Below are 26,867 nucleotides of genomic sequence, written 5' to 3'. Positions count from 1 at the left end.
GGATAATTAAGACCAAAGTCTATCTAATTTTATAAGCCCATACCTCTATGAGTAGTCCATAAACTATACTGAGCATGTTATTGTAGACTTAATTTCTTTTCAAAATCTGTATCAGTCCAGTGTGGCCTCTCTGGGTGTCTCCCTTATGCCTAAGAACGATTGGTAGATGAGGCCTATGTCCAGCCGGAACCAATGTTCACCCACAGCTTCTGGAGGGATCTCACTCATTATGCTGCATCCGTGAAGATTAAACTGGGTTTCTTGAAGGTCTCTGTCGAGGCATCTCTAGATATCAGCTTCCCTGAAAATCTGTCAGATTTTTCCTCCCAAGGGAAAAGTCCTTGAAAATACGGCCAATTAGAGGAAAAAAAAAAAAAAAGGAATAGGAAATGTCCACATTTAAGAAGTAAACAAATGCCAGGTATGGTGGTTCATATCTATGATCCCAGCATTCTGGGAGGCTGAGGCAGGAGGTTTGCAAGTTTTAGCTCAGCTTGGGCAATTTAGCGAGACCCTATTTCAAAATAAAAATTTTAAAAAGGACCAGGAATATAGCTCAGTGTGAAGGCTCTGAGTTCAATCTCCAGTGCGGGGGTGGGTGGGGGGGTGGGGGGTGTGAACAAAAGCACACAGCTGCTCTTCCAGTTGATTTGCTTTCCTTCATCCCAGCTAGCCCTCACACCTCCTTATAGTCATTGCAAAGCTATGTGTTTGTGATGTCATGAGGACAGGTTATTACTTAGCTTTGAGGGAGGAGGTTGTGGTATTTTTGAACTGTGAATCAGAGATGGAAAAGACAGAAATCTTACTTTATACAGCTAGATCGGGATTATTATCAATTGTTTTTTAGGACTATGTGTTATCTCTTTATTTCCTCTAGGAAATAGTTTTGGATTGGAGAAATTACTAAACTTTTGTTTTTAGTGACCTGCTATGAGTTCAGATCAGTGCTAAGTGCTTTGGAGTATTAGGAAAAGTGACAATTTTTTGCCCTTGAAGAGTTTACAGTCCAGTAGGAAGTAGGACAGTAGTAAAGAATTAACACCTATTGAATCTCTATTAATACTCTAGACAAAATTTTACAATGTGGAAAAGTATATTATCAATTGCATAGTACAGACCTCGTATCATAGGTATTTTGGGAAAGTACTCAGGTAGTTATGAATAATATCCCAGAGGAATTATAATTTATTTTAGGCCTTAAAAAAATAAAAGTACTTTAGGTGTTAGGGATGAAGAGAATGAGGAGAAATCATTTCATTTTGGAGCTGAGCGGGACCGTTGGAAACACGGCCATACCAGAGGTGTTCTTGAGGCAGTGATGAGATTGATCCGAGGAGCAGTGAAGTGAAGGAGGGAAGGTCGGTTTGGAGCCGCGTTTACAGAGTTTTAAATAGCCAGGCTTCTAAATATTTTATATATTTGTGGTGTTGGGGATCAGACATGCTAGGCAAGTGCTGTGCCACTGCGATACTTCCACAGCCCATAAGTTTATGTTTTAAATGAGAAAACAGACCCACTGAGGACTTTTGATTAGGACAGCAGTAGGATGACAGTGAGATTCAGGGTGGCTTGGAGGGAAAGGAGATTGACACCGGAGTGTGTGAAGTGATGAGGCCCAAGTGAAGAGTTGGGAGCTGGGACGGGGAGAAGAAAGGGTTAAGAGATTGTGAAAGAAATATGGAGGTCAGTGAGGACTCCATGTAGGAGACAAACCAGGGGGACAGTGAGGTGTGACCAAATTAACCCTGTGTGCCTGAAACACTGACTGAAATAAAAGAGGTTAGGAAGTTTTCTTCATTATTTCGGAAAGTACAGTGAGTTCAGTTTGAGATGTATTGAATTTAAACTGGCAACAAGCTGGGCGTGGTGGCTGGTGCTTGTAATCCCAGCACTCTGGAGGCTGAGGCTGGAGGATTGCTGTGCGTTCGAGGCCAGCCTGGACTACACAGTGAGGTAGTTCAAGGAAGGCCTGAACTATACAGTGAGACCCTATCTCCAAAAAAAAAAAAAAAAAACCAAACCAAGAAAGGAACCAAAAAAAATAGTGGCAACAAAATGTCCAAATGAAAGCTGTTCTGGTTGTTGGTAAACCTCAAGCTGGGATGAAGGTGGGGGTTAACAAGCACAAAAATGCAGTTGATCGGCTTGGAAGTTGTAGTAGCCACTGGCAATTTCTAAGCTCTGCTAGGACTAGAGTTTAGCAGAAGGACAAAGATAGTGGTACTGATAAACCTGAACACTAACATTTTCATTCTTTCCTGTTTCCTGCTTGCTTTCTCTTCCTCAACTCATCTGGTATCTGCTGCATGTCTCCTATCTTGCCAGCCTTGTCTTGGGCTCTGAAAAGATGAAAACGGTCACAATCTACCCACAAGGAGTGTCGGTGTCTATTGGGGGGAGACAAATGTGTAAATATATAGTGGACTCAAGTGTGATAGCGGCTGTAGTTGAAGTATTTAGTGGGGGAAATGGGGTCCAGAGTTTAGTTCTGCCTTGGGCATGCAGAGACTGGGAGGAGCCTCCCTGAGGAGATGACATCTACAGCTAATTCTAGAAAGATGAGTTGTGTATACATCCTGCTGAAGACTGGGGAAGTACGGGGCAGACAAAACAGCTTGAAGAAACACTTAAAGGAGTTGGGCGCCATGGCACCAGCCTATAATCCTAGCATTTGGGATTGTGCAGGTTGAGGCAAGAGGATTGCAAGTTTGAACTCTGTGTAGTCAACTTGGTGAGACCCTATCTCAAAAAAACAAAAACAAAAGCGAAAAACCAAAAAGCCGGGCCAGGCGTATGGCTCAGTATGAAGGCCCTGAATTCAATTTCCAGTACTGTTAAAAATAAACCCCAAACTTAAAGAGTGAAACAGCCAGACTTCTTCAGGTAATTTCTAAGTAATTTTTATAGCTAGAAGACGAGTTTGGAGGGCGGCGAGGGCTAGAGAAGTAGGCAAGGCTAGACAGGGAGAGCTTTATCTTTTTGTTTTTGGATGGTGGATCGAACCCAGGGCCTTGTGTATCCTAGGCATGGTTTTTACCACTGGAGTGCTTTATCTTTTTTTTTTTTTGGAGTGCTTTATCTTGTACTGTAGTAAGTGATGAGCCATTTAAGTATTACAGCATTGAGTGACAATTTGTGAATGCTGTAGAGAGTAGGTTGGAGACCTTTCAGTGATGTTATGCATACTTAACCATAACAAGTGTTGAGACCGGTTCTGTTTATAGAATCAGGGAAATGCAAGGACTATTATGCTTTCTTGGACTTGTTCATTTTGAAGTGAAATCTCTGAGGTTCGTTTACTTGGGGTCACAGAAGTTTTTTAGTAAGAGCTTGGCCTCCAATTCAGTTTTCAGTGGTTGGATATGGTAGGTGATTAATAAATGTCAGTTTACTGCTCTGTTCTCTGCCATGTCCCAGCCCAGTGTTTGTTTCATCCTGCCACCTTGCATTATGCTGGAAGAGAGAGAGATTTTATACTTTATTCCAGAGATGGTGAGCCTTTGAGAGCTTCCAGTGGTACAAACCTCCAGCATGGCATGTGTGTCATAGGTTTACCACCTCTGTGTCCTTTTTAACCAATCTAAAGTGAACAGAGACATTTCCTGGGTTTGACTGAGAAAACCTATGCTGAAAATGCCCCCGGGAGGAGGGATTTTTGACCTGGGGCAGTTGGGTGCCTGGAGTAGGATGAATAGGATTTAGGATTCTTCAGCTGAAATGATTCAGATGTAGAATGTCAAGATACTTGTTTGGGTGTATAGATAAATTTATCTCTTCTGCTAAGTTCCCTTCAAGTAGTTTTCTTTTAAATATAGTTTTAAGTTGTGTCAATAAAACTTGTTAAAAGAAACATTATGATAAATCGGGGACTTTATATTTATCACCAAAGAAAAATAAGATTTGTCTTGTACTTGGATGCTAAATCTTTAAAAATCTTTTATGTTTTTACTAGTACATGATTACATTTATTGTGGGGAGTTGATACATGTATGTAGCACATCTTAATTCATTTTACTTCCTTTTTCCTTTCTGTCTCTCCAAAATCTTTCTTCTTTGTGTTTTTAATTTCATTGGACTTTTGTGGAGGGAAATTACTTGGTTTTAAAGCGAGAGTTTGGATTTTGTATTCTGGTCATTTTTGCTGGAGAACAGAATAAGGTAGAGTACATTTTAGAAGTTCTTAGATTTTTTTTGGAGGAAACTTGGGACCCAAGGGGGGAAGAATGGATGCCTTCCACTGGGTGTGGTGGTGCACACCTGTAATCCTAGCACTCAGGAGGCTGAGGCAGGAGGATCACCATGAGTTCAAGGTCACCCTGGGCTACATGGTGAGTTCAAGGCCAGCCTGAACTACATAGCAAGACCCTGTCTCAAAAAAAAAAAAAAAAAAAAAAGGAGTGCCTTCCATTGTTGGCCTTCCTCAAATTTCTTTTTTCTTTTTTCCAGGTTTTGTTAGCATCATCCCCAGAGAAGGACTTTGGTTGGAAGTTGTCCACTTTAGCAGAGCTGCCAATTGTTAATTCTTTCTCGAGTGGGCAAGGGTACATTTTGTTTTTGTTTGTGAGTGTTTGGGAGAAGGGAAGGGAGAGAGGAGGCGGAGAAGAGCTACTCATAGTGAGTCCTTGTCTGAATTCTTAATGTAGCCGGGCAGTTTGTTTGGCTTTGTTTTGAGGGAGATGACTTGGTTAAACTGGCATTTAAGTTATGTGGGAAGGTGGTTCTCACTCCCCTCAGCTATCTGATTTGGGATGGCAATAAAAACTTCCTTCTTGTCCAGTGTTTTCAGCCCTGCTGCAAGTGCCTCTTTATGTGTGGTGTGCGAGAGATGGGGGAGGCCTCCCTTCAGCCTCACACCGAACTAATGGTGTTTCCCTGAAGTGTAGGGGGACCACCCTGCTCCTGACTATTCTTTTTTTTTTTTTTTGGTACCAGGGATCAAACTTGGGTCCTTGCGCTTGTGCAGCAGGCAGTGAAACCACTGAGCTAAATCCCCAGCCCACCTGACTATTCTTTTTGTTTTAGTGACTCCTTTATTCTTCCAGTTACCTGGTCCTCTCTTTAATTTTTACATTTGGCATAATGAGATATTTAAAATACTTAGTAAGTTTTAGGGAAAAAAACCTAACATAATTTTGAGCACACAATCCAATCCTAATGGATTTTTTCTGTAAGACAATAAAATATTCAAATAATGGCAAGCTCTTCAAATAAAGTCACCCAGACAGGTAGTATACATATGTAGAAATTATTGATGCCTATTTACATTTTCTAAAGAAAGTTATCTTAAGGTACAGTAACATTCCAGTCAGTAAAATATATTGAAAAATGTTGATTCTGTCTCCATCTGTAGGAATGGTGATTACCTGCTATCAGTGGTATCTGGCAAATGTCACTTTTCTTAGTGAAGAAAAGTCAAACTGTAATTTCTGCGTTCAGCCTTAGCATTCTGTAGCTCTCATGAGCAAGAAGAAAATAGTCAGAAGGACCAGATATAAGAACCGTTCCAGACTCAAATAATGACATAAGTGCATATCCTGGAGTAAAAACCGAAACTGTGCCAGAGTTTTCTATCTCCCAAACCTCTGGATTTAATGGATATCAACATTTTGTCATATTTATTTTTGCACTCTTGTACTCTAAAATGTTACAGGTGCAGTCCCACCGTGCCTCCTTTCTTCCTACTTTTTTTTTTTTTGGTACCGGGGTTCGAACTCCGGTCCTTGCTCTTGCGCAGCAGGTGGCGAAACCACTGAGCTAAATCCCCGGCCCTCTTCCTACTTTCTTAGGAAAGAACTACTGGCCTGAATTGATAAGAATTGATTCCATTTCATGTTTTATACTTTTTCCCTGCATATGATTGTTATAGACAGCGCACATGAATTCACCCGTAGAACAAGGACTAAAATCAGGAGATTCTGGCAGCCAGCTGGGAAAAGCCGAGTTTATCACATCTCTGTGTGGGGATGGGCTGGCATTGGGAGACAGATAGCAGCTAGCTAGGAAGGATTTCATCCGTGAGCTGATGGGCTAACACTAGGAGAGAGAGATTAGCAGCTAACTGGGAAAGGAATTAGGCTTGTACAGGTATTGAAGGGGCCAAGGAATCTGGGCTGAGTGTTTAGGACTGAGTCCAAGGGCAGTGTGCACAGGTGTGTAGACAATCACTGGACTTTTTGGCGCCAGGGAGATTGTGTACTTCATTTTGAGTCCATTTGTCCTATTTGCTTAGAAGGTGCTGTTGTTTGCTGAAAGCAGCCTGTTTGCTTTGTCCTGCTTAGGCCAGGCCTGACAATGATACACTCATAAACAACATACAGTTTTGTTTTGAAATCTTACATATGATCATATTGTTATCTTTTTGTAACTTTTTCCTCATCATTGTTTTTCAGATGTTTTCTTTTTGAGATAGGATCTCACTAGGTTGGTTCAGGCTGGCCTTGAACTCTCGATCCTCCTGCCTCAGCCTCCTGAGTGCTGGAATTACAGGTGTGTGCCACCACCAGGCCTGGGAGTCACCTAATCTTTAAACCCATTTCCTTTATTACACTACTCACTTGTCCTTTAAAAAAAAATTTCTACCCATCCTTTAAGTGTAAACTGTCTTTTCATGAAAACTTTGGTGAGTTTTTTTTTCTCAACAGGAAATGATCTTTCCCACTGCTGAATCCTATAATTTTTTGGGTACTTATCGTGTGGTGTTTGTATATTATTGTATTTTGGCTTCTTTGTGTGGTTGGCATGCCTCTTCTAACCACACTGTTAAGCTCCTTGAACAGATGAGTACTGTAGTGGCTTTTATCTTTGTATCCCTGTGGGGCTTGCTACAATAATTTACACATTATAGGCATCTAGACACTACTAAGTGGTTCCATTAATGAATAAAAACAAGACCATCCGTTGTGTTGGTGAACTGTTAGTTTAAATATTGGGGTTGCTCCTATAGTAAAGCTTATAAAGAAACATTCAACATGGAAAATTATATAAAATGCACATAAATAGTGAGAGCAAAAGTGACAGGAAATATTCCTTGGAAAATGAAACAGGAATTGATAGGTGATATCACTCCCGTGGGGAAACTCCAGGAATTGATCCCATTGGCTTTGGAGGCAGTGTGTTCCATGGCCAGACTCACTGCACTGGCTATCAGATTCTGCTTTTGTCATCAAGGTCTTGACACTTTCACTGGAGATGGCATTAAAAACAAAACAGAGCAGCCTATCTGTTCACTTGCTAAACCCTGCCGGGGACGGGGAATTCTTTAGCCCTAAAGAAGAAAGCCTGATAGATGCATTCATACACGTGTACATACACATACATGGGGGCTGAGTGGTTTCAGAAGCATGTTTCCAAAGCTTTGAAAGTATATAAAATGTGTTTTGAAGCCTGTAATTCTATAGTGTATAGAACCAGTATAATGTTGTTTTGTCCTCAAAGCTTTCTCTACAGCCAAGTAGGTAATTAAATATTAAGGTGAATTATACGCAATTACCATTTTCCAGGTAAAAGGTAGTCAAATATTGTTAATTTTGTGTGTTTAAATTTGACATATTGTACCGTTTTGGGGTTCTGAAGGCCAGTGTCATGGACTTTGTTCCTTTTTTCTTCTCCCTCTTTGTTGTGGTACTAGGGATTGAACCCAAGGCCTTTGCACTGAGCTACATCCTCAGTCCCTTTTAAAATTTATTTTGAGACATCTCACTAAGGGGCTGAGTTGCCCAAGCTGGGCTTGAACTTGCCATCCTCTTGCCTTAGGAGTGCTGAGGTTACAGGCATGTACCTCTATGGCTGGCAGAAGAAGAGATTTTCCTAGGAGGCTTTAGTGTTAATAAATCTTGAGGGCTTGGGCTGTCGGTTAGTGGTAGACTGCTTGCCTAGCATGCATGAGGCCCTAGGTTTGATCCCCAGCACTGCAGACAACAAAAATCTCATGTTAACGTGAAGGTAGTCCAGTGTAAGGAGTTGAGGCAAGACAATAGCAAAGTATGATGCTGCTAACAAAAATGTATAGAAACTGCCAAGAAATATATACATTAGGAAAAGAAAAACTTGTATAAATATTTTAATACTAAATTTATTGAGACATCATGAAATTAATACACAGTGCCTTTGGCCTCAAAGTCGTGGCCATTAGCTTCCAGACATTTACTAAAACAGCGAACTACTGAAGTGTGTATACATTTTTTTGGTGGACTGTATATATCCCACCCCCTACTGGGAATCGAACTCAGGACCTTGTGCCTGCCAGGTAGGTGCTGGCTATATTTTAGACAGCAAGTTCTCATCTGTTTTTATTTTTAAATTTTTTTCTCTCATCTGTTCTTAAAACTTAACTGCTCTTTTATGCTCCTTTGTGAGCATTAGCTTTTGTCTCCTTGAATGGGAAGCCTAACTGTCTGTTAGACCATTTATTTCCTGGAAATTTCCAAGAGTGCTAAGGATCAGGTTTATTTGACATGAAGAGTACTTGGTCCTTGTGGTCCCTGTTGTTTGCTGACCAGGTATAGAGACTTCCCATACCTCTTCTCAGAACTCTGAAAATGACATTGAGAGTTAGTCTTAAGAGTCACTACATCCCAGCTTCTTTGCTTGCCTAAATTTCTGGCTCTTTGGCACAGAGTAGCTTCTCATTTTAAAAACACTAAATTCCTTCTCTCTCACATCATCTTTGTAATTTTTTTTGGAAGTAGTTCATCATGAAAATTAAGATTATGCAAATTTTCCCTTGCTGTCTGCTCCTTGGCTGAGACTATAAATTCCTTTCTACTGAACACCTGCTGTCTGTTAGCATCTGGGCAAGAAGACTAAGATGCCAAGAAGGTGTCACCCAGTAAATAAACTAACCTTGTAACAGGCATTTTCCTTTGCTAATCAACATTCTGGGTTAAATAGGATATAGCTATATACACATAAATGTATATATAGAAAAAAAGAAATGTGAGAAACTCATAGGTGATGTAGCTACAGCATTTTAAAACTGAAAGGAAATTTACATATTGAGAGTGTTTTCCAGATGAGGAAAATTTAAATGACTTGTCCAAGGTAGTAGTAACCATCAGCAATGAACATTTTATTGGATGTTTGCTCTTGGAAAAGTTAGGCCTCAGGTACAGAGTTATAAGTCATCAAGTACTTAATAACCTAGTTGTGAGCACTACTCATCTCTTTCCCACACACAGTTATGTCTAAGAGGATAAATAGTAATAGAAAGTCATGTACTAAATACCAAGTGAGGAGTAAAGTTATTTAGAGTTATATACAAGTTTAGAGGGCATAGGTAAAATTTTTCCTTAATGAGTTGAGTGATTTGAAGGGAAATAAGTAGAATTTGGTAATTGTGGAAAAGAGATAAGAATAATGTACCATTTTCAAATGGTCTTGTTCCAGCAGGGAACTGAGTTTGACTGAATTCTAATACATCTCCCCACAAGGATACTTTGATGGGAACATTTGGAAAGCAGTAAATCTAGTCCAACCTTGTCAGTAGTACTGAATTCAGAGTTTAAGTAACGAGTTTTCACACGGTTAGTAAATAGTAGACCTTGGTGTACAGCCCATTCTTTTGACTGTCATTCAGTGCTATTCTTACTGTATCATGGTGCTTGGGAGGTAGAATGGTTAAAAACAGAGCAGATGCCTGGGAAATGAAATGGGAAGTTGAAGACCACAGTATGGTGAGGTTTAACCACAAACTGTTTCAGTTCTGCATAGGTTTTCCGTATGTTTGCACACTAAATGTGGATTCCTGTGTCTGTCGTGCTCATAAAGCAACAGTGACCTGGGTTCCTTAAAGCTGTCTTTTCCTGAGATTCAGTTCTTTGAATTCAAGGGAAAAAATTCCTTGCTGTTTGGGGTTTAAATATATATTCTCTCTGACTCCCAGTTTTGAAGGTGAAATGGTTTTCCCTCTTAAGTAGATAGGTTTCTTGGTGTAACAAGCTGTAAGTAAAGTCTTTTTGGACTTTTAGTCTCTTTGGAGTAAGAAGAGGAGGAGAGCTTTGGACTTTCAGGCTTATGCTCTGTCACCAGTTAACAGTTTGCTTAAACAGATCTTGTTACCTCAAAAAAAGAATAAATACAGTACTGTTACCCAACTGAGTATTTTTTCTAATAGCAGATTTTTTTGCAGGTTGAGTATTTGTCTAAAAGTCCTTCGTATTTGGTTTTTAAATACAGTTAGATCTACTTAAGATGTGATTCTTTCTTGCCTTTCTTTTTTTCTTTTTGGCTAGGTTTGTACCTGTGTGGTAGCAGATACCTGAGAATTTAAAAGAGCATTTTCTGAATCAGCTAGCATTTATTATGCTCCTACTCTAAGGGCCTGGCATTGTTGTTAATGTCATCTGCCAAGACTAAATATTGCTGGATTTTGTGACTAGGGCTGCTAGTAAACGTCTTCCAGTGCTTGGCTTCTGCAGCCCTCGTCCCATCTTTGCTCTTTCTCCTCTGTGATAACTTCTGACCTGGCTGAGGAGTCAAGGAAGAACACTTTACTATTCAGTAGTAAGACCCTACCCTGAATTATACTAAGTGCTTTTTATGGCATCTCATTTTATACTCATACCAGTTCCGTAATGTAGGTAGTATTATACCCACTTACATATGAACTCATCCAGAGTGCTTATTACTCTGGTTTAGGGTGCTGAAGACAGCATAGGTGAAAGTCAGAGGAGGTCCCTGCTAAGGCACAGAGAGGTTCTCAAGGTTAGAAGCAAAAAAGCTAGGATTTAAATATAGCTCTGGTTGCAAAAGGAATGTCCAACCATTATTATACTGTGCTACCATTTGCATCTATTTCATGCTCTTTGAGTATATAATAAACCAAGTTATAAAAATAGGTGGAACCCATAATTTTTCTTTTTTTTGGTTTTTTGAGAACAGGGTCTTACTGTGAAGGTTAGGGTGACCTTGAACTTGCAGTGACCCTCCTGCCTCAGTCTCCCATGTGCTGGGATTACGGTGTGTACCACCACACTCAGCCTCCACAGTATTTCTTTGTTAAACTTTTTTTTTTTATTTTTTATTTTTTTATGAATCCAAGAAAGAAACCTGTCTTGGGTTGTCAAGCACACCTGCCTGACAATGCTTTTCCTCTTTTTGCTCTCTCCCCACTCCCTGTTCACCTGCTCATACCTGGGAATAGAGTGGACAGTGTGATCTGCTTTGGCATTTGGATGTGTTTGTGTTTTATGGATTGGGAAAGTTTTGTTCATTTCCTTGGCTTCCCGAACGTTCCTTGTCCACTTGCAAGTCCCTTCTTGGTAGCACAAAGGTGAGTAATCTGTTGTCAACATTGTAATGTGGTCATGCTAGTTGGAATATTATTTTTTTCCCCTAGTTCTCTGCTTAGTTGTGACTGATGACCTTTGGGTCAAACTTGCCTTCTACAGTTCATTTGAATAGAAAATGCTTTCTTTATTTGGAGTTCTAGAAAAGAATTTTGAGATTGGGAAGAATATCAGAATCCAGGGCTTCCTGTTTACCTGAAATCAGTTTGTTAGCATTCTAAGTTTATTTTTAAACTTGTGTTATCAAAGAGAGTTAATTGTTTCAGATTATGACCATTATCACTATGTCCTATACCTGGGATGAGTAGTGTTTATTCTGGAGTTAGCAGTTTAAAAATAGGTACAAAGTTTCCCTCCCTTTTTCTCTCCCTCAGCACTAGAGATCAAACCCAGGGGCACTGTACCACTGAACTACATCCCTAGCCCTTTTATTTCTTATTTTGAGACAGGGTCTTGCTAAATTGCCCAGGCAGGACTCGAATTTGAGGTCCTCTTGCCTCAGATTTAGTGCTAGGATTATAAGTGTGCACCACTAAACCCAGCTAAGAATTTCTTTTGAGCACTGTCTAGTAGAAACCATTAACAAATGCTTAAGACTGAGAGCCAGGAGCACAGTTACAGTAGGAATTGAGTTCCAGTTGAGTTCTAGAGATTATTTAGGTGGGATCAAAATTGCAAGTATTAGAACGGTTTGGTATTAGGGATCCCAACGTTTTAGTGTTGGAGACCTAGGAGTATCTGGACATGGCTCATGAGATTATTGAGGTGACTTATGTGGATGTGTCAGACCTGTAAGTAATGTGTGATACAACAGGTATGTGGTAAATGTAGGCTAAACCTTAAAAAGTTACTTGAATGCCGCCTGCTGCGCAAGTGCAAGGACCTGAGTTCAATCCCTGATACCAAAAAGAAAAAGTTACTTGAATGAGTGATGAAAGCTGTCAGTTTTCAAGACAGCTTCTTTTTTGGTACCGGGGATCGAACTCGGGACCTTGTGCTTTCGAGGCAGGCACCAGAACCACTGAGCTAAATCCCTGGTAAGACAGCTTCTTCATTGTTATTCCTTCTTCAGAAGAATATTTGCTAAGCATTAAATATTAGTAAAGCACTTGGGCAAGGGATTGGAGAAACAAATTTATATCAGATTCTTACTGAGATTATGTTTCAGCATTTACAGATTGAATCAGTTAGGCCTGTCATTTAAGAATATACAGTACTGGGCTGGGGATTTAGCTCAGTGGCACCTTGTTTGCCTTGGAAGAGCAAGGTCCTGAGTTAGATGGCCGGTACCAAAAAAAAAAAGAACATACAGTTCTTTAAGGGGAAATTTATGATTTTGAGTTGCTAATGTCCCTTTTTTTTTTTTTTTTTAATAACTGCTTGCTAGGCATGGTGGTGCATGGCTGTAATCCTGGCATTTGGGCAGCTGAGGCAGGAAGAGCGTGGCGAGTTTGAGGCCAGCTTGGACTGCATAGCAAGACCCTGTCTCAAAAACCAAAAATATTAATGCAGAGCCCAGAGTTTAGGTATTGTCATCAAAAGACAGTCAGTGGGGCAGGGGGGATTTAGCTCAGGGGCACCATGCCTGCCTCACAAATGCAAGGTCCTGAGTTCCTCCTGGTAACACACACACACACACACACACACACACACACACACACACACACACACACACACAAAAGACAGTCAGCTTTTGAGGATTGTCATTCTTAATCAGGAACATGATTTCAGTAATCCAAAAGAGCAAATTGTTTACTGAATTTTGAAAAGACCTCACAGCTTTCAGAATTTCTTCTTTATTTTTTTCTGTCCCTGGTTCCTGATACTCTAAATCTTTATAAAAAAGGAAATTAGCTGATCGCTCTCTTGGTTTTCTTTTCTTTTTTTTTTTTGGTACGGGGATCGAACTTGGGACCTTGTGCTTGCGCTAAATCCCCGGCCCTCTGTTGGTTTTCTTTGGAACTAGTCCATTAGAGGAACTTCTAGAAAGCAAGGATGATGACTTGTCCCTTACATCCCCTTCACACAGCAGCTGCCTAGTGCTGAGCGGGTCATTGGTAAGTGCTTCTTAAGATGACTGTGTTAGGAGGTTAAGTTTTCACCTGGGAGACCGCAGTGACCCAGCTGCTGCTGTGGTGATGGAGGCCCCTCCTGAAAAGGAGAGGAAATTTTGCTTTTTTCCAAACAAACTTGAATAAATGTGAATGCGGAGAAAGCTACTGCTTTGATGCTTTCAGGCTTTACACTTTGGGGCAAGATGAAATATGTCGAAAGTTGCTGCTTTATTTCTCTCTTAGTTTTAGGCTTTATCCTGTTCAAAATTTAGCTATAACTATGAGTTTTTGAATAGTGCATGAGAAATATGTTGTAGATTCAGACTATCAATGGAAAAGAAAAAGTTAGCCCTTTGTAATACAGTTTTGTCCTTCCCTCTTGCCATCAAACTTAAGACCTTAAGGGTTACAATGGGTTTTTTTATTCATTAAGTTTGTTGGTACATTTTAGGCATACATTATGATCACATTCCTCATTGGGATTTTGTACCTGTACATGATCTATCTTGGTTCTTGTTTTTTCCCATCCCCCCCCCCCCATTTACAGAAGCTTTGTTTCCGTTTTTTCCTTCTTTTCTCATTTTTATTCTTTCCCTTTTTTCCTTTCCCCTACCCTCCCCCTTCCCTAGTTCCCTTTTCCCTTTGACATTTTCTTCTTATTTCATATTATCTGTTATACATTTTGGTCCTCAATTACACTTTCAGTTTCTCACGCCAGGGAATTTACACGTGTGTCCTATTTATTTCACTTGAGTGTATGGCTTCAAGATGTATCCATTTAGCTATAAATGTCTCTAGTTTATCATTCTTTATGGCTGAGTAGTACTCCATTTTGTAAAAAGACCACATCTTCTTTATTCAGTCACCAGTTGATGGGCACTTGGGCTGTTTCCAAGATTTACCTGTTACAAAAGGATATAATGTTACAGAATACTTTCAAATCCAGTTTATATCTGTAGCAGTCATGAGCAAAACAAAAATGATATAATTTTGGCATGCCTTCATGATTTTCTTCATAGATGATTTTCTTTCCTGAGCATAGTTTGCTTAAGTGATTAAATTTCATTAGTATTTATCTTTTTATTTGGTACACATCTACAGAAGTAAGAGATTTAGCTGGGTGGCAGGGGAAAGGCAGTTTCTGTGGATTAGTAGACAAAGTAGATTATGTAGAAAGTTGAGAGCTAGTGATATAAGTGAAGTCAAATAAAGATACTGGAATGGATCAATAGATTTATTTCCTATATCTAGTTTTACTGCTAGTTAGCTCTGTGACTTTGAACAAGTCACTTAATCTCACTTACTTGGTTCTGTGTTCTTCTTGTGTAACTTGGGAATATAGAATGAAATGACGTCTGATGTTGTAGTTTTAAAAGTCTAAAGTGCGGGCCGGGGATTTAGCTCAGTGGCACTGTGCCTGCCTCGCAAGCGCAAGGTCCTGAGTTTGGTCCCTGTACCAAAAAAAAAAAAGTCTAAAGTGCTATACAGGAAAAACACTGAGTTTGTACCTCCCAACAAGTTTGTTCCACCTAAGACCCAAATGTGAAATGTTATGTACATAATAAAAATGTATAGTATACATTCTCTGGTAGACTAGAATTGTCAGATTGTATTATAATGCTCATAACTAGTTTTACAGAAGTGTGAGCTTTGTTGCTTCTAAAAGAAAAAATATTAGCTACTTAAGGCATAACCTATACAAATGAAAGAGACCAAATAATGCTTAGGATACCTTGGGTTGAAGTTTGTGCTCATCCTCACCACCCGGTACTAGGAATCAAACTCAGGACCTTGCACTTGCCACGTAGGCATGGCTCCACTGAGCTACATCCCAGGCTTGTGTGCTTTTTAGCTCTAACCTGGAAATACAGGTGTGTTTGTGGGATTGATGTGGGTGGGAGGATGGTAATAAGCTAGGAGACAGTGGAGATGAGCATGGATATTTTAAACGTAAAATAATAAAAGTTTTTTAGCCTGTAGGGTTTTCATGACTAGACTTACTTGATTTTGCTGTGAATTCATGGAGAACTGATAAGAACCCTGGATTCAGGATCAGAATGCCTAGGTCCAACTTCCTTGCTCTCTGGGTATCATTTGAGCTTTATCATCTTCTCTATGTATATGTGTTTTTCTTTTTAATCAGAAAAGAGAATTAAAGACTCAAAAGTATTTAATTTAATTTTATTATAAGGCTACTTGTCAAAATTCTTTAAAAACAAAAATTATAACAAAAGAAATTACTTAGTGAACAGACAACTGTACAAAAATACTTGCTCATGTATTTGTGGGGCAAATCTAAGATCAGCAAATGTTTGAAAACAGTAAGTGATTTACAGGCATGTTTTAAGTATAAATAGCTCTCACTTATCCACACACTGGACTAACATGGACTATTCATGGAATAACATGAATAATTTGGAAACAACCACAAGTATTTTTAGGCTTCTACTATATGCTAAGCAATATCTTATAAGTGCTTATAGTTTAAATATGTTTTATAATTTCTTTAAGTATTAAAGAAAGGTGCCAGCATTGAGCATCTTAATTTTCTCTTGAATATATTCTTTTTTTTTTAGATAGGGTCTGGCTGGCCTTGAACTAATTATGTAGCCCAGGCTGGCCTCCGAACTTGTGGCGATCCTCCTGCCTCAGCCTCTGGAGTGCTGGGATTACAGGCATGTGACACCACACCCGGCTTCTTGAATATATTCTTGTCCTCCAGCCTGGTGGAGCTCTTACATATCCTTAAAGACTCAGCTGAGAGTTTCAGAAGTTTCCCTGATTCATCTAGGCAAACTGGTTTCCCCTCATGCCTCTATTTTCTTTTTTTTCTTTTTTGGTACGGGGGATCAAATTCAGGACCTTGCGCTTTCGAGGCAGGTGGTGGAACCACTGAGCTAAATCCCAAGCCCAGGTTTTATTTCCTAATTGAGGCTTTTAAAAAGTTGAGAGTACCAAGAAATATTTTTACCTGAAGAAATTTATGAGGTGAATTAATTTCCTATGGGTAACTAAGAGCGGATAGTAATGTAATTTGAATATTTTCTTTTTCTGATTTCTCTCCTTGAATGCTAATTCTGTAACTGGCAGTGAAATAACTAATAGATAGGAATCAAGGAGAGCAGACAAAGCTGAGTGTGATGGGGCATGCCTGTAATCCCAGCACTGGGGAGGCTGAGGCAGGAGGATCCCCGTGAGTTCCAGGCCAGCCTGGACTTGGACTATATAGTGAGACTCTGTCTCAAAAAAAAAAAGAATCTTTAAGGGCTTAAGTAGAACTTTTTGTTTTTGTAGGCTATTGTTTAAAAGTTGAATTTGTTAAGAAACCAGTCGTGGGCTATCTTAACTGGAAGGAAAAAAAGATTTATCTGATTGTTAGTATTTGGCTGTTAATGGGAGTTGTTTCTTGAAGATTAATTTTGGTGTTTATAGGCCTGCTGCAAAACTAGATTTTTTTTTTTTCTCAGTGCTGTGATTGAACCTGGGACCTTGTGTATGCCGTAACAAAACTAGAAACTCTTGCCTGGTGTGGTGGCGCATGGCTGTAATCCCAGCCTTCTGGAGGCTGAGGCAGGATGATTGCCATTAGTTCAAGGCCATCTTGGGCTACATAGTGAGTTTAAGGCCAGGATGAACTACATAGTGAGACCCTGTCTTAAAAACAGATTTAAAAAAGGGCCAGAGATTTAGCTCAGTGGTGCTGCGCCTCGCTGGCAAGGGTAAGGTCCTGATGTTTGATTCCCGATACTGGAAAAAAAAAAGAAACTCTTGAAAAAGTGGCTTAAGTTTATGCTGACACACACATATAACCAGTGGCAGTGATGAAGCCATGGTTGAGATGTTAGTCATATAATCCACTGTAGTATGTGGGAAACAAATTGTTTTGAAGGTGGTTAATTCTATGAATGGGGTTTTTTTCTCCTCTGAGTTTGATTTAGGGGAGAAAAGTAGACATTCCCTGAGTATACACTGCCCGGGAGGTAGAAAGCAGCTGAGGAATGTGGAGGATGATAGGAGATGTAATCATCTGGTGGGACTGGTAGATCCAGACATTAGAATTTCAGTAAATATCTGTGAAGTTGCTGTTTCTGGAGATTTGGGGACCAACAAGCTCTTTAGCTTGTCTGACCCAAGAAAGGACAGACACTTGCTGTTACTTTTGAAGAATGGTCTGGTGAAAGACGTAACTAAAATGAGAGTGGACTTGTGCGCAGACAAAGTGTCCGTGTTGTCCTAGCACAGCTCCCTAGACCGAGTGTGGTACAGAGTAAGTACGTGGTCTTTGGGATTAGATTGGCTGGTTTATAAAAGTCCTGGTTCTGCCACTTTTTACCTGTGCAACCTTGAGTATATTACCTAACCTCTGTGGGCTTTATTTGGCATTTTAATGCATAATATGGGGTTAATGTTACAAACATGGAGTTGTTAGGATCTTTAAATAAAATAACATCTGAAACTTTAAAATAGTACTTTCTTTAACTTCTTTCCTTCCTATAAGACCTATCTTATTACTTCTGGTTGTAACATTGTTACATAGATCTCTTTGGAGTGGAATTTGGTCCAGTGGAATTTGGTCATATCCTCTTTCTTTCTAAGAAGGTTATATTTTGTTTTGTTGGAAGGATCTGTATTAACCAGAAACAATCTGCTAAAAGTCATTCATCTCTTCTTCCCACCTAATCAAGAACTGTATGAAATTTTTAAGCCTCTGTCCCTCTTTTCTCTCCCTTCTTATTCCTTGGGACTTGACCACATAAACATGGAGGAGTCTCTGACCTTTGAAGATTCCTGACACTCTTGAATGTTACAGTTTTTCAGTGAGTTTTGAGAGGTTTTGGAGAGGACTCAGAGGCAGCCTTAATGTCTTTATTAGCGGAGCCAGGAGCGTGGGCATAGAGTGAGCTTAGTAGGGTGAGCATGGAGAAGCTTTGGGGGATGCTGTAGGTGAATGTAGTCATCTACATAGTTTCTCAGGTGTTTTCACAAAGGTCTATCTCTATCACCAGTATTTAATTTTGGATTATTTTTCTCTTTTACTAAGTACTTGGACACTCGTTTAATACTGCATTAGTCTGAGCTGAGTAATTTTTGGGAAGAGAAAGCTGTTCACATAAAATCCTGTAACAATCTTAAGCACATGTCTTTGAGTTGAGTCAGTGTTTTAGACTTGCCCAAGTACAAGACTGGGGCGTGTATGTATGTGTTTGTAGTTGGGTACTATACAAGTATACTTCAATTTATTTGAATAAAAATTGAGTTCTAGGTGCTTGGATGCTAAGGATACAGAATGAACAAGACAAGATTTTTGCCCTTAAATTGCTCCTGGTTTAGTGGGGAGATAAACAGGTAAATAAACACATACCATACATAGGATAAAATTCTGATAGAATGTGGAGTACAGATGTAGTGGGGACAACAGGGAGGAAGTGAGCAGTTTACCTTGAGAAGCCTGAAGGGGTTTTGCAAATGAAGTAACACTCAAGTTAATCTTAAAAAATAGGTAAAACTTACCTACTAGGCCAGGAGTCATTGCAGGCAAGCAAACAATATATGAAAAGACTGAAGTTTGAAGAATATAGAATGTACATGGGGAACTACCGACTGGTACATGGAGGGAAATAATGCGAAATAGACCAGGAAATGAAGGGCCTCGTTTATGGTATATAGAAATTTAGATTTTAAGCTTTAGTCACTGAGGGATTTATTATTTTTAGTATATATGTATGTATGTATGTATTTGTTTATTTATTGAGACAGGGTCTTACTGTGTAGTTCAGGCTGTCCTTGAACTCACTATGTAGCCCAAGCTGGCCTCAAACTCACCATGATCCTCCTGCCTCAGAGTGCTAGAATTACAGATGTGCGCCACCATGCCTGGCTTAGTCGCTGAAGAATTTAGAGCAGTAGATAGGATGCTGTCACATTTACCTTTTAAATTCTTCACAGTGGGTGTTTGTAGAGGATGATCAATAGGTTGGAGAGAGAAAAGAGAAGGTAGGAAGCTGTTTTCTAGGTCCAGGTTATAAAAACCTTAGATAAAATAAGAGATGTAGTCTGTAGAAAGCGTTGGATTTGAGAGACTTTTTGTTTTAGTACTGAGGATCGAACTTGGGACCTTGTGCTTGCAAGGCAGGTGGTGGAACCACTGAGCTAAATCCCCAGCCCATGAGAGACTTTTTTTAAGAAGGTAAAATGAGTGAAACTTTGTAAGATTATTTGTGAGCATAAGGCAAGAGAAAAATAACAGGGTGGGTCTGTGGCTCATGGCTTGAGTGCCTGGGATGGTGCGGAGCCATTCGAGTGGCTGGAAAGGGTGAAGGAGAGAGACAGAACATAAACTCATGTTTTTCTGAGTTGAGTTTGAAGAGCCTGCATGTTTCCCTGCAGGCAGAACAATTTGAGGCCATGGAGACCATTGGAGTCATTAGCATTTAGTTGCTCAGTGGCATGAATGAAGTTGCTGCTTCTTTTTTTGGTTCCGGGAATCCAACTCAGGACCTTGGCTTGCAAGGCAGGCACAATGCTGCTGGGGCCGTGAATGAAGCTTCTTATGAGGATGATATACAGTGGGAAGTTCTAGCTTCGGACTGGTGTGAGTGTGCTCACCTTTCATGTAGGCACAGGAAGAGGAGTCCCCAAAGGTGGCCTAGGAGCTGCAAGGAGGTCAGCAATATGAGGACTGTGGTGATCTTTTCTCTTAAGTCAGTACCATTCTCTTTCTGTAGAAGCTTGTTTTAGTAGGCTGAGAAAGCAGCATCAGTGAATGTAGTCTATTTGAAGGAGTTTTGCAGAGAGAATAGTAACCAACACGTAGGGGAGGGAAGAAACCTATAGAGCGCCTCTTTCTTGCCTTGTAGTTTTTTCTTGTAAAGTGGGAGACAGGGTCATCTCCCAAAAAGTAAGTGATGTGGAATGAATTGACTGGGAGGCTGAAAGAGAACAGTGAAGGTGTGGGGTAGTAGCTGAGAAGATTGGTCGCGGTAACAAAGTCATGCAAAAGGCGGCAGTGTTTCGGTGGAAAGCAGGAGATTGAATGCTATATGTAGTATTCTGCAAGATTGTGTGGTTTTTTGTTTTGTTTTAAGACACGGTCTCCCTGTGTAGCCCAGGCTGGCCTCGAGCTCACAGCGATCCTCCTGCCTCAGCCTCCCCAGTGGTGGGATTACAGGCATGTGCCACCTCTCCTGGCACAAGCTTGTCCACAATCTTTTTTGCTCAGTGGCTCCAGTTAGCAGCAGAGAAGTTGAACTCCCGCGGGTGAGGGGTGAGGTGGTCCAAGTTGAGTAGATAAACTAGGAGGATAAAGGAACTAGATTTTTACAGGGAAGTGAACAATCACTCATTGGTTCCATATCAGTTAGGCAAGAAGGGATAAAGTAGAATCTATTCATTTTTCTGTCTTTATAGCTGTCATCCTTGTGTGGCTTATAACTCACATTAATTTTCTAACCAGTTCTCTCTAAATCGACTATGCTCCCTCCAAACTTTGTGCCATGGTAATCCGCATGACGTTTTAACAATTCAAATCACTACCAGCCCCTGGCTTGCAACCCTTCATTTTAGGATGAAATCTCAAATCCTTTAAAAGGGTCTGGTAGGCCCGCTCTTCAGCCTCATTTTCCACTGTTCTCACCTCTGTGTCCCTTCCTACAAGTGAATTTTAATGTAGGTTTAATCTGCTTGTAGTATGCTTTCTATATCAACGTGTCTGTCCAATTGTTTCTCATTCTTCACTTCTTAGATGAAACATCGTTTTCTTGGGAAAGTTTTTCCAGACTCCTTATAGGAGTTAATGTTCTCCTCCCCAGTATTTATTATAATTGCTTAGGAAACTTTGTGATTTTTTTCTCCCTCTCCATACTAGAAGTTAAGGGTAGGGGGTTGTATCTAGTTCACTATTGTGTGTTTAATTTTGAGCACAGTGCCTAAGACACACAGTAGGCACTCCGTGAATTTATGAATAAGGTGGTTAAGAGATTAGATTTTTTGTTTTGGTACTGGGGATTGAACTCAGGTCCTTGCGCTTGTGCAGCAGGCTGTGAAACCACTGAGCTAAATCCCCGGCCCTAGATTTTTTTTTTTTTTTTTTTTTTTTTGAGACAAGGTCTACGTAGCTCAGGCTGTCCTTAAACTCACTGTTTAGCCCAGGCTGGCCTCGAATTCCCAGCAGTCTTCCTGCCTCAGCCTCTGGGATTACGGGTGTGTGCCACCATGCCCAACCGAGACTGGATGTTTTAATGAGTGAGGAAGCAGGTTTGAAAGTAGAGAGGAAAAGCTGGATAAGTACAGGGTTGTGGCAAAATAAGATGAGTTTTAAGATTTAAAGGTTTTAGGAAAGGGCAATGTCCAAGTCTATGCAGCTGCAGTGCTGAGATGGAGGTCTTTGTGTTTGTAGTAATGAAACAATAGCAGCACATTGAGCACATTGTGTAGGCTATGGAATGGAGATGGATGTTGGTAGGATTTTAAGTAGGAAAATACAAGGCAGATGTTGAAGTCTTTGATCAGTACCATAGACACAGCCCTTTCCTGTTGTAAGAATCAGTACAGTTCTTGGAATCAGTAATGCCCTGGTCCCCTGGGAAGCTGTGTGGTGTAGAAGAAAGATCACGAGTTCAGACTCTGGGTTCAGACCTTGGGCAACCCACCTGACTTTTCAATCCTTTTTCGTTTTTCTGTGTGTAAATTGAGAATGGTGAGACCAGCTGCAGGAGTTTCATTGGTGAAAAGAGTGTTTTCTGAAAGTACTTAACTGATACTAACTTGTTTTTATTCTTGATTGCTGCCATCACTTCAAGAGAGCATGGACGTGGAAGTAGGGGAGAGAAACAAAGATAACAAGTAAATTTTGAATAAGGTACTTCATTTATTCAGCGTGTTGAGTTTATATTATAGGATTAGCACATTTATGAATGAATACAGATACAGTCAAGTACTGATGTACGGAAGGATTTTGAACAATAAGACACTGGCTGGCTCATGATAACATTGTGTTGTTGTTGATCTACTACTCTATATAAAGAAATGTTTTGGGCCGGGGATGTAGCTGAGTGGCACCACGCCTGCCTGGCAAGTGCAAAGTCCTGAGTTCTATCCTCAGTACCAAAGGAAAAAAAAATAAAGAAATATTTTATCTAATAATTTTCCACAAAAATTTCCATCATGCATAGGAGTGTATTTTATTGTCCTGGAGAGTAGAGTAAGAACCATTCATTACGTGAAAGTTGTAGGGAAGGAGTCTGTTGATAGCTTTGGCTTTTGTTTGGAAAAGGATTTTCTAACAATTGGACATTGGATTTGTCCAACACTAAGACAGATGTCATGGAAAGTAATGAGTTCCCTGTCAGAGCTTGTACCCAAGAGGTGACTGTCAAAGAGGTAATAGAATAATTCTTGATGGAGGAAAGCATTGGATTAAATAATTGCTAAGGCCTATTTGGAAGATTGGAGGATTTTTACTTCATTTGAGATCTGTCTGTGGACCATTCTTTAGTCAACACATATGTGAATGCTTCCTGTTTTGTCTGAAAGGTTGAAAGCCAGTGGTTTTTTTTTTTTTTTTTTTAACGTTTTGAGAGGGTCTTGCTATGCAGTCCAGTCTGGCCTTGAAGTCACTGTGTAGCCTAGGCCGAGGCTGTCCTCGAACTCAGGGTGATCTTCCTGCCTCAGTCTCCCGAGTGCTGGGATTACAGGCAAGTGCCACCACACCTGGCTGCCAGTGTTTTGTTTTGTTTGGGTTTGTCTTCTTTTTTTCTCTCCTTCCTGTGTACTGAGGCAGAGCCAAGGACTGGCTTTGATATCCCCATTTGGATGAGAGACTTAAACCAGTGTTGGTGGTAACAGAAGCTGCTGTCCTCACCAAGTGGATGGGACTAAGGTGGAGTCCACGGCATTCAGCTGGAGACATGAAATATAAAAATGTGCTGCCAAGAAGTCTGGTTTAGTGCTTCAAATTTTTGCTAAAGAGCAAATCTTTCTAGATGATGTCAGAACTATTAAGTTATTTTCTTTTTAGTGTTTTTTTTTTTAAAGAATGACCTTCCTACTGTGTTGACATGTGAGATCTATGATGCCATAGCATCATTTTTTTTTTTTGGTACCGGGGATTGAACTTGGGTCCTTGAGCTTGCACTGCAGGCGGCAAAACCATTGAGCTAAATTCCCGGCCCCATAGCATCATATTTCTAATTTGCTTCTGTTACAGCCTGGGTCTGGCTAGAGAATTCTTTACATGCCTGTGGCTTAGTCAAGTCTCCTTTCTGCTGAGCATCTTTTGCTGATTGTTGTTTGTGTGCTTATCACATATTTCCTCACATGGTTTTTTTTCTTTTTTTGAGACAGGGTCTCACTATGTAGTCCAGGCTGGCCTTGAATTCTCATTCTCCTGCCTCAGCCTCCTGAGTGCTGGGATCACAAGTGTGTGCCACCACGCCTAGCTTTGCCTCACATTTTTTCAGAAAGTTGTTAAAGTGGCTTTACTGTTACTTTGCCTTTTTTATATGTTAGAAGATTGCAATTCATTTTCTAGCTGTGCCCTTGGTTTTGGATTATTCATGTGTTTATTTCATTTGACCTTCTGTGATCAAAGACAATAAAATGTGCTTTGGAGTAGGAATTTCTTGCCTGCATTAGGGATGAGAAAAGCCATTCATTCACCTATGAATTCTGAAGGAATTTCATTCTTAAAAAGAGACTGTAAGGAACTGATTTACTTTATAGCTTGACATTTTCAATTTGAGGTATCCAAGACTGCAAGTTCTTTGTGTATTAATGGCCCTTTTTCATAATAATGGTATTGAAACTGAAGGAAATTAGACATTGATAATACCTCGATTGAAAGAGAACATGAAGATCATAGCTTCTGAGCCAGTAGTGAACTAAATAATTCATTTTTTAAACTTGGAAAGAGCCTTAGATGTTATCTAATCCAAGTGTAGGTTATAGAAGAAGCAACTGAAACCCTGCAAGTAGTTTGACTGAAGCCACCTAGTTAATAGGTACAGATGTAGGTCAGAAGTGTGCAAGAGTGGTGGGCGTTAGTAACCATATGGTTGACATATCTTTAGAAAGGAGAGTCTTTAAAACTTTGAAGGAAGGATCGGGACCAGGACAGACCCTAGAAATAGAGAGGAGATGAAATACCCTAGAATTTCTGACCTGATGAGGATCAAATTGTTTGCTGTGGTGGCAACTGATTAGAGCTTCACTTTGTCATTTAATCATTTACTACTGGGCGTCTACTGACTGCCTGCTGTATTGTAGATGCAGTGCTAAATGTTGGGGCTCCAGATAGGAATAAATCATGGATCTCTTGTACTGCTAGAAGAGTATAAGACAGAGTACTTTCTCTTTTGTCATTTCTCAAAAACAAATTCAAGCTGGGCATAGTGGTGCTTGCCTGTTATCCCAGCACTCTGGGAGGCTGAGGCGGGAGTATCACAAGATTGAGCCCAGCCTGGGCAATTTAGTGATTTAGCAAGAGCCTGTGTCAAACTAAAAAATGATGTAGCGGGCCGGGGATTTAGCTCATTGGTGCCGCTGCCTGCCGTGCAAGCTCAAGGTTCCAAGTTCAATCCCCGGTACCAAAAAAAAAAAAAGAAAAGATGTAGCTTAGTGTGAAGGCCTTGGGCTTAATCCCTAGTACTCAAGAAAGAAACAAAAAATAAATAGTTTATTGCCTGAGTAGATTTAGCAGTCAGTTTACTCCTTCCAGTTCCTTTGCTAGGATCAGAACCCTAGCCAGATGGGGTGTGGTGGCACATACCTGTAATCCCAGCACTCAGGAGGCTGAGGCAGGAGGATTGGCAGTTTGAGGCCGGTCTGGGCTACATAGGAGACTCTGTCTCAAAACAATAAAAGAGAGGGAAAAGCAAGGAGAGAAGGGAGGAAAGAAACTATTCAATCCTAAAATTATTAAGTGTATGCATTCATTCATTCAGTAAATATTAACTGAGGGCCAGTGTGCCAAGTGCCAAGTAATACATGCAGGGATATATTAGTGAACAAGACGCACACGTTTCCTACTTTCAAAAAATTTAAAAAAGAAATGACTAGGCCCAGGGATTTAGCTCAGTGGTGCCACTGCCTGCCTCTCAAGCGCAAAGTCCTGAGTTCGATCCCTGGTACCAAAAAAAAATGAAAAAAGAAAAGAAATGACTGTCAGGTGATTTTAAAAAGTTTCAGAGTGTATCAAGTGCCAGGAAAGAAATAAACAAGGTATCAAGTTAGCACTGAAGGTAGCGGGTCCTTTAGGGTCATAGTCTGCTGCTTCCTGCCTTCAGCTTAGATAGCAAACTCAATGGAAGAAACATCATACAAAGTAGAGGAAAACCAGTATTCAGAATGCTTTGTGGTTAATGTAGGCATTAAGTCATTAATGTTAACAAAGAATTAGAAAATAAAATGTTACTTTTCTTTTTCTTTTTTTTTTGAGACAGGGTCTCACTTTATTGTTCAGACTGGCCTTACACTTACTATGTAGCCTAGGCTGGCCTTGAGCTCATGATGATCCTTCTGCCTCAGCCTCCCCAGTGCTGGGATTATGGGTGTGCACCACCATCCCCAGACTCATTATAAATGTATGTATATACTTATGTATGTATTTATTTATTTATTTTGGTACCGGGGATCAGACTCGGGTCCTTGCACTTGTGTAGCAGACAGCGAAACCACTGAGCTAAATCCCCGGCCCCTCATTATAAATTTAAATTGATTTGTTTTAAAAGTCAACTGGAATGAATAAGCTAAAATAGTTATTTTCTCCAGTTGGTTAAGAAGCTGCTGAAATTGGGCTGTGATCATCCTGTTCCAGTATAATTTGAGCCTTATGTATTTGTTTCCTTCTCAGGTGGAGACTTGAATTTTGATCTATGTCCTACCACATCCAGCTGCCTGAAGGTACTTGATGGTCACATGACCCTGGACATGGATGCTGTCCTGTCGGATTTTGTCCGTTCCACAGGAGCAGAGCCAGGGCTAGCCCGAGATCTCCTGGAAGGTAAGGTACAGGGGCTGGGGGTGAGAAAAGAGAAAGTGAAATGATTGATATTTATCATTAGGATGATTTGGAACATTTAAAGTGGTCTGGAAGATACTTTACACATGGTAGGCCTTCCATTTAAATTACTTGAGCCAGGGCCATACCTGTAATCCCAGCACTTGGGAGGCAGAGGCAGGAGAATCACTTGTAGGTTCAAGGCCAGCCTGAGTGGCATAAGAAGTTCCAAGCCAGCCTGGACTATATTCCGAGAACCTGTCTCAAAAAACAATAAAACAAAACAAAAACAAAACCCAAAACCAATTGTTATTTGTAATGATCTAATTCCAGTGTCAGTTATGTTCAGGTAATATAAGTGAAAATTTATAATAATCCACTAAAAGCAAATTTCTCTATCTACAAGACTTCTTCTTTACATTTTGCTGCTTTTGCTTGTTTGTATGTAGTATATACATATAAATTGAATATTCTACATTTTAAGACTATGAGGGATTGGAATCATATTTACAATCGTAATTAAGGCATTTT

The 26,867-nt window shown here is 40.1% G+C and overlaps 1 protein-coding gene across 4 annotated transcripts in view; it reads left to right on the top strand.

Moving 5' to 3' along the window:
* Positions 1–26,867, top strand: part of Otud7b (OTU deubiquitinase 7B) — a 59,732-nt gene that overhangs the window by 5,478 nt on the left and 27,387 nt on the right. Inside the window, exons 2-3 of one of the 4 annotated variants that reach the window (XM_021265858.2) lie at positions 22,141–22,199; positions 26,190–26,339. In XM_021265858.2, coding sequence (XP_021121517.1) covers positions 26,255–26,339 — 85 coding nt within the window. In that variant the 5' untranslated portion in view covers positions 22,141–22,199; positions 26,190–26,254. Of the gene's footprint in view, positions 1–22,140; positions 22,200–25,779; positions 25,921–26,189; positions 26,340–26,867 lie in introns of those variants that run through there. The other 3 variants (XM_087213373.1, XM_021265860.2, XM_004853949.4) reach the window with 3 other exon arrangements.

This window comes from Heterocephalus glaber, unplaced genomic scaffold (assembly GCF_053883595.1).
Source record: "Heterocephalus glaber isolate CG9 unplaced genomic scaffold, H.glaber_assembly_v1.0 deba00001442, whole genome shotgun sequence".
Classification (NCBI taxonomy): Eukaryota; Metazoa; Chordata; class Mammalia; order Rodentia; family Bathyergidae; genus Heterocephalus; species Heterocephalus glaber.
Note: the sequence above shows the minus strand (reverse complement) of the source record. Positions and strands in the feature narration are given on the sequence as shown.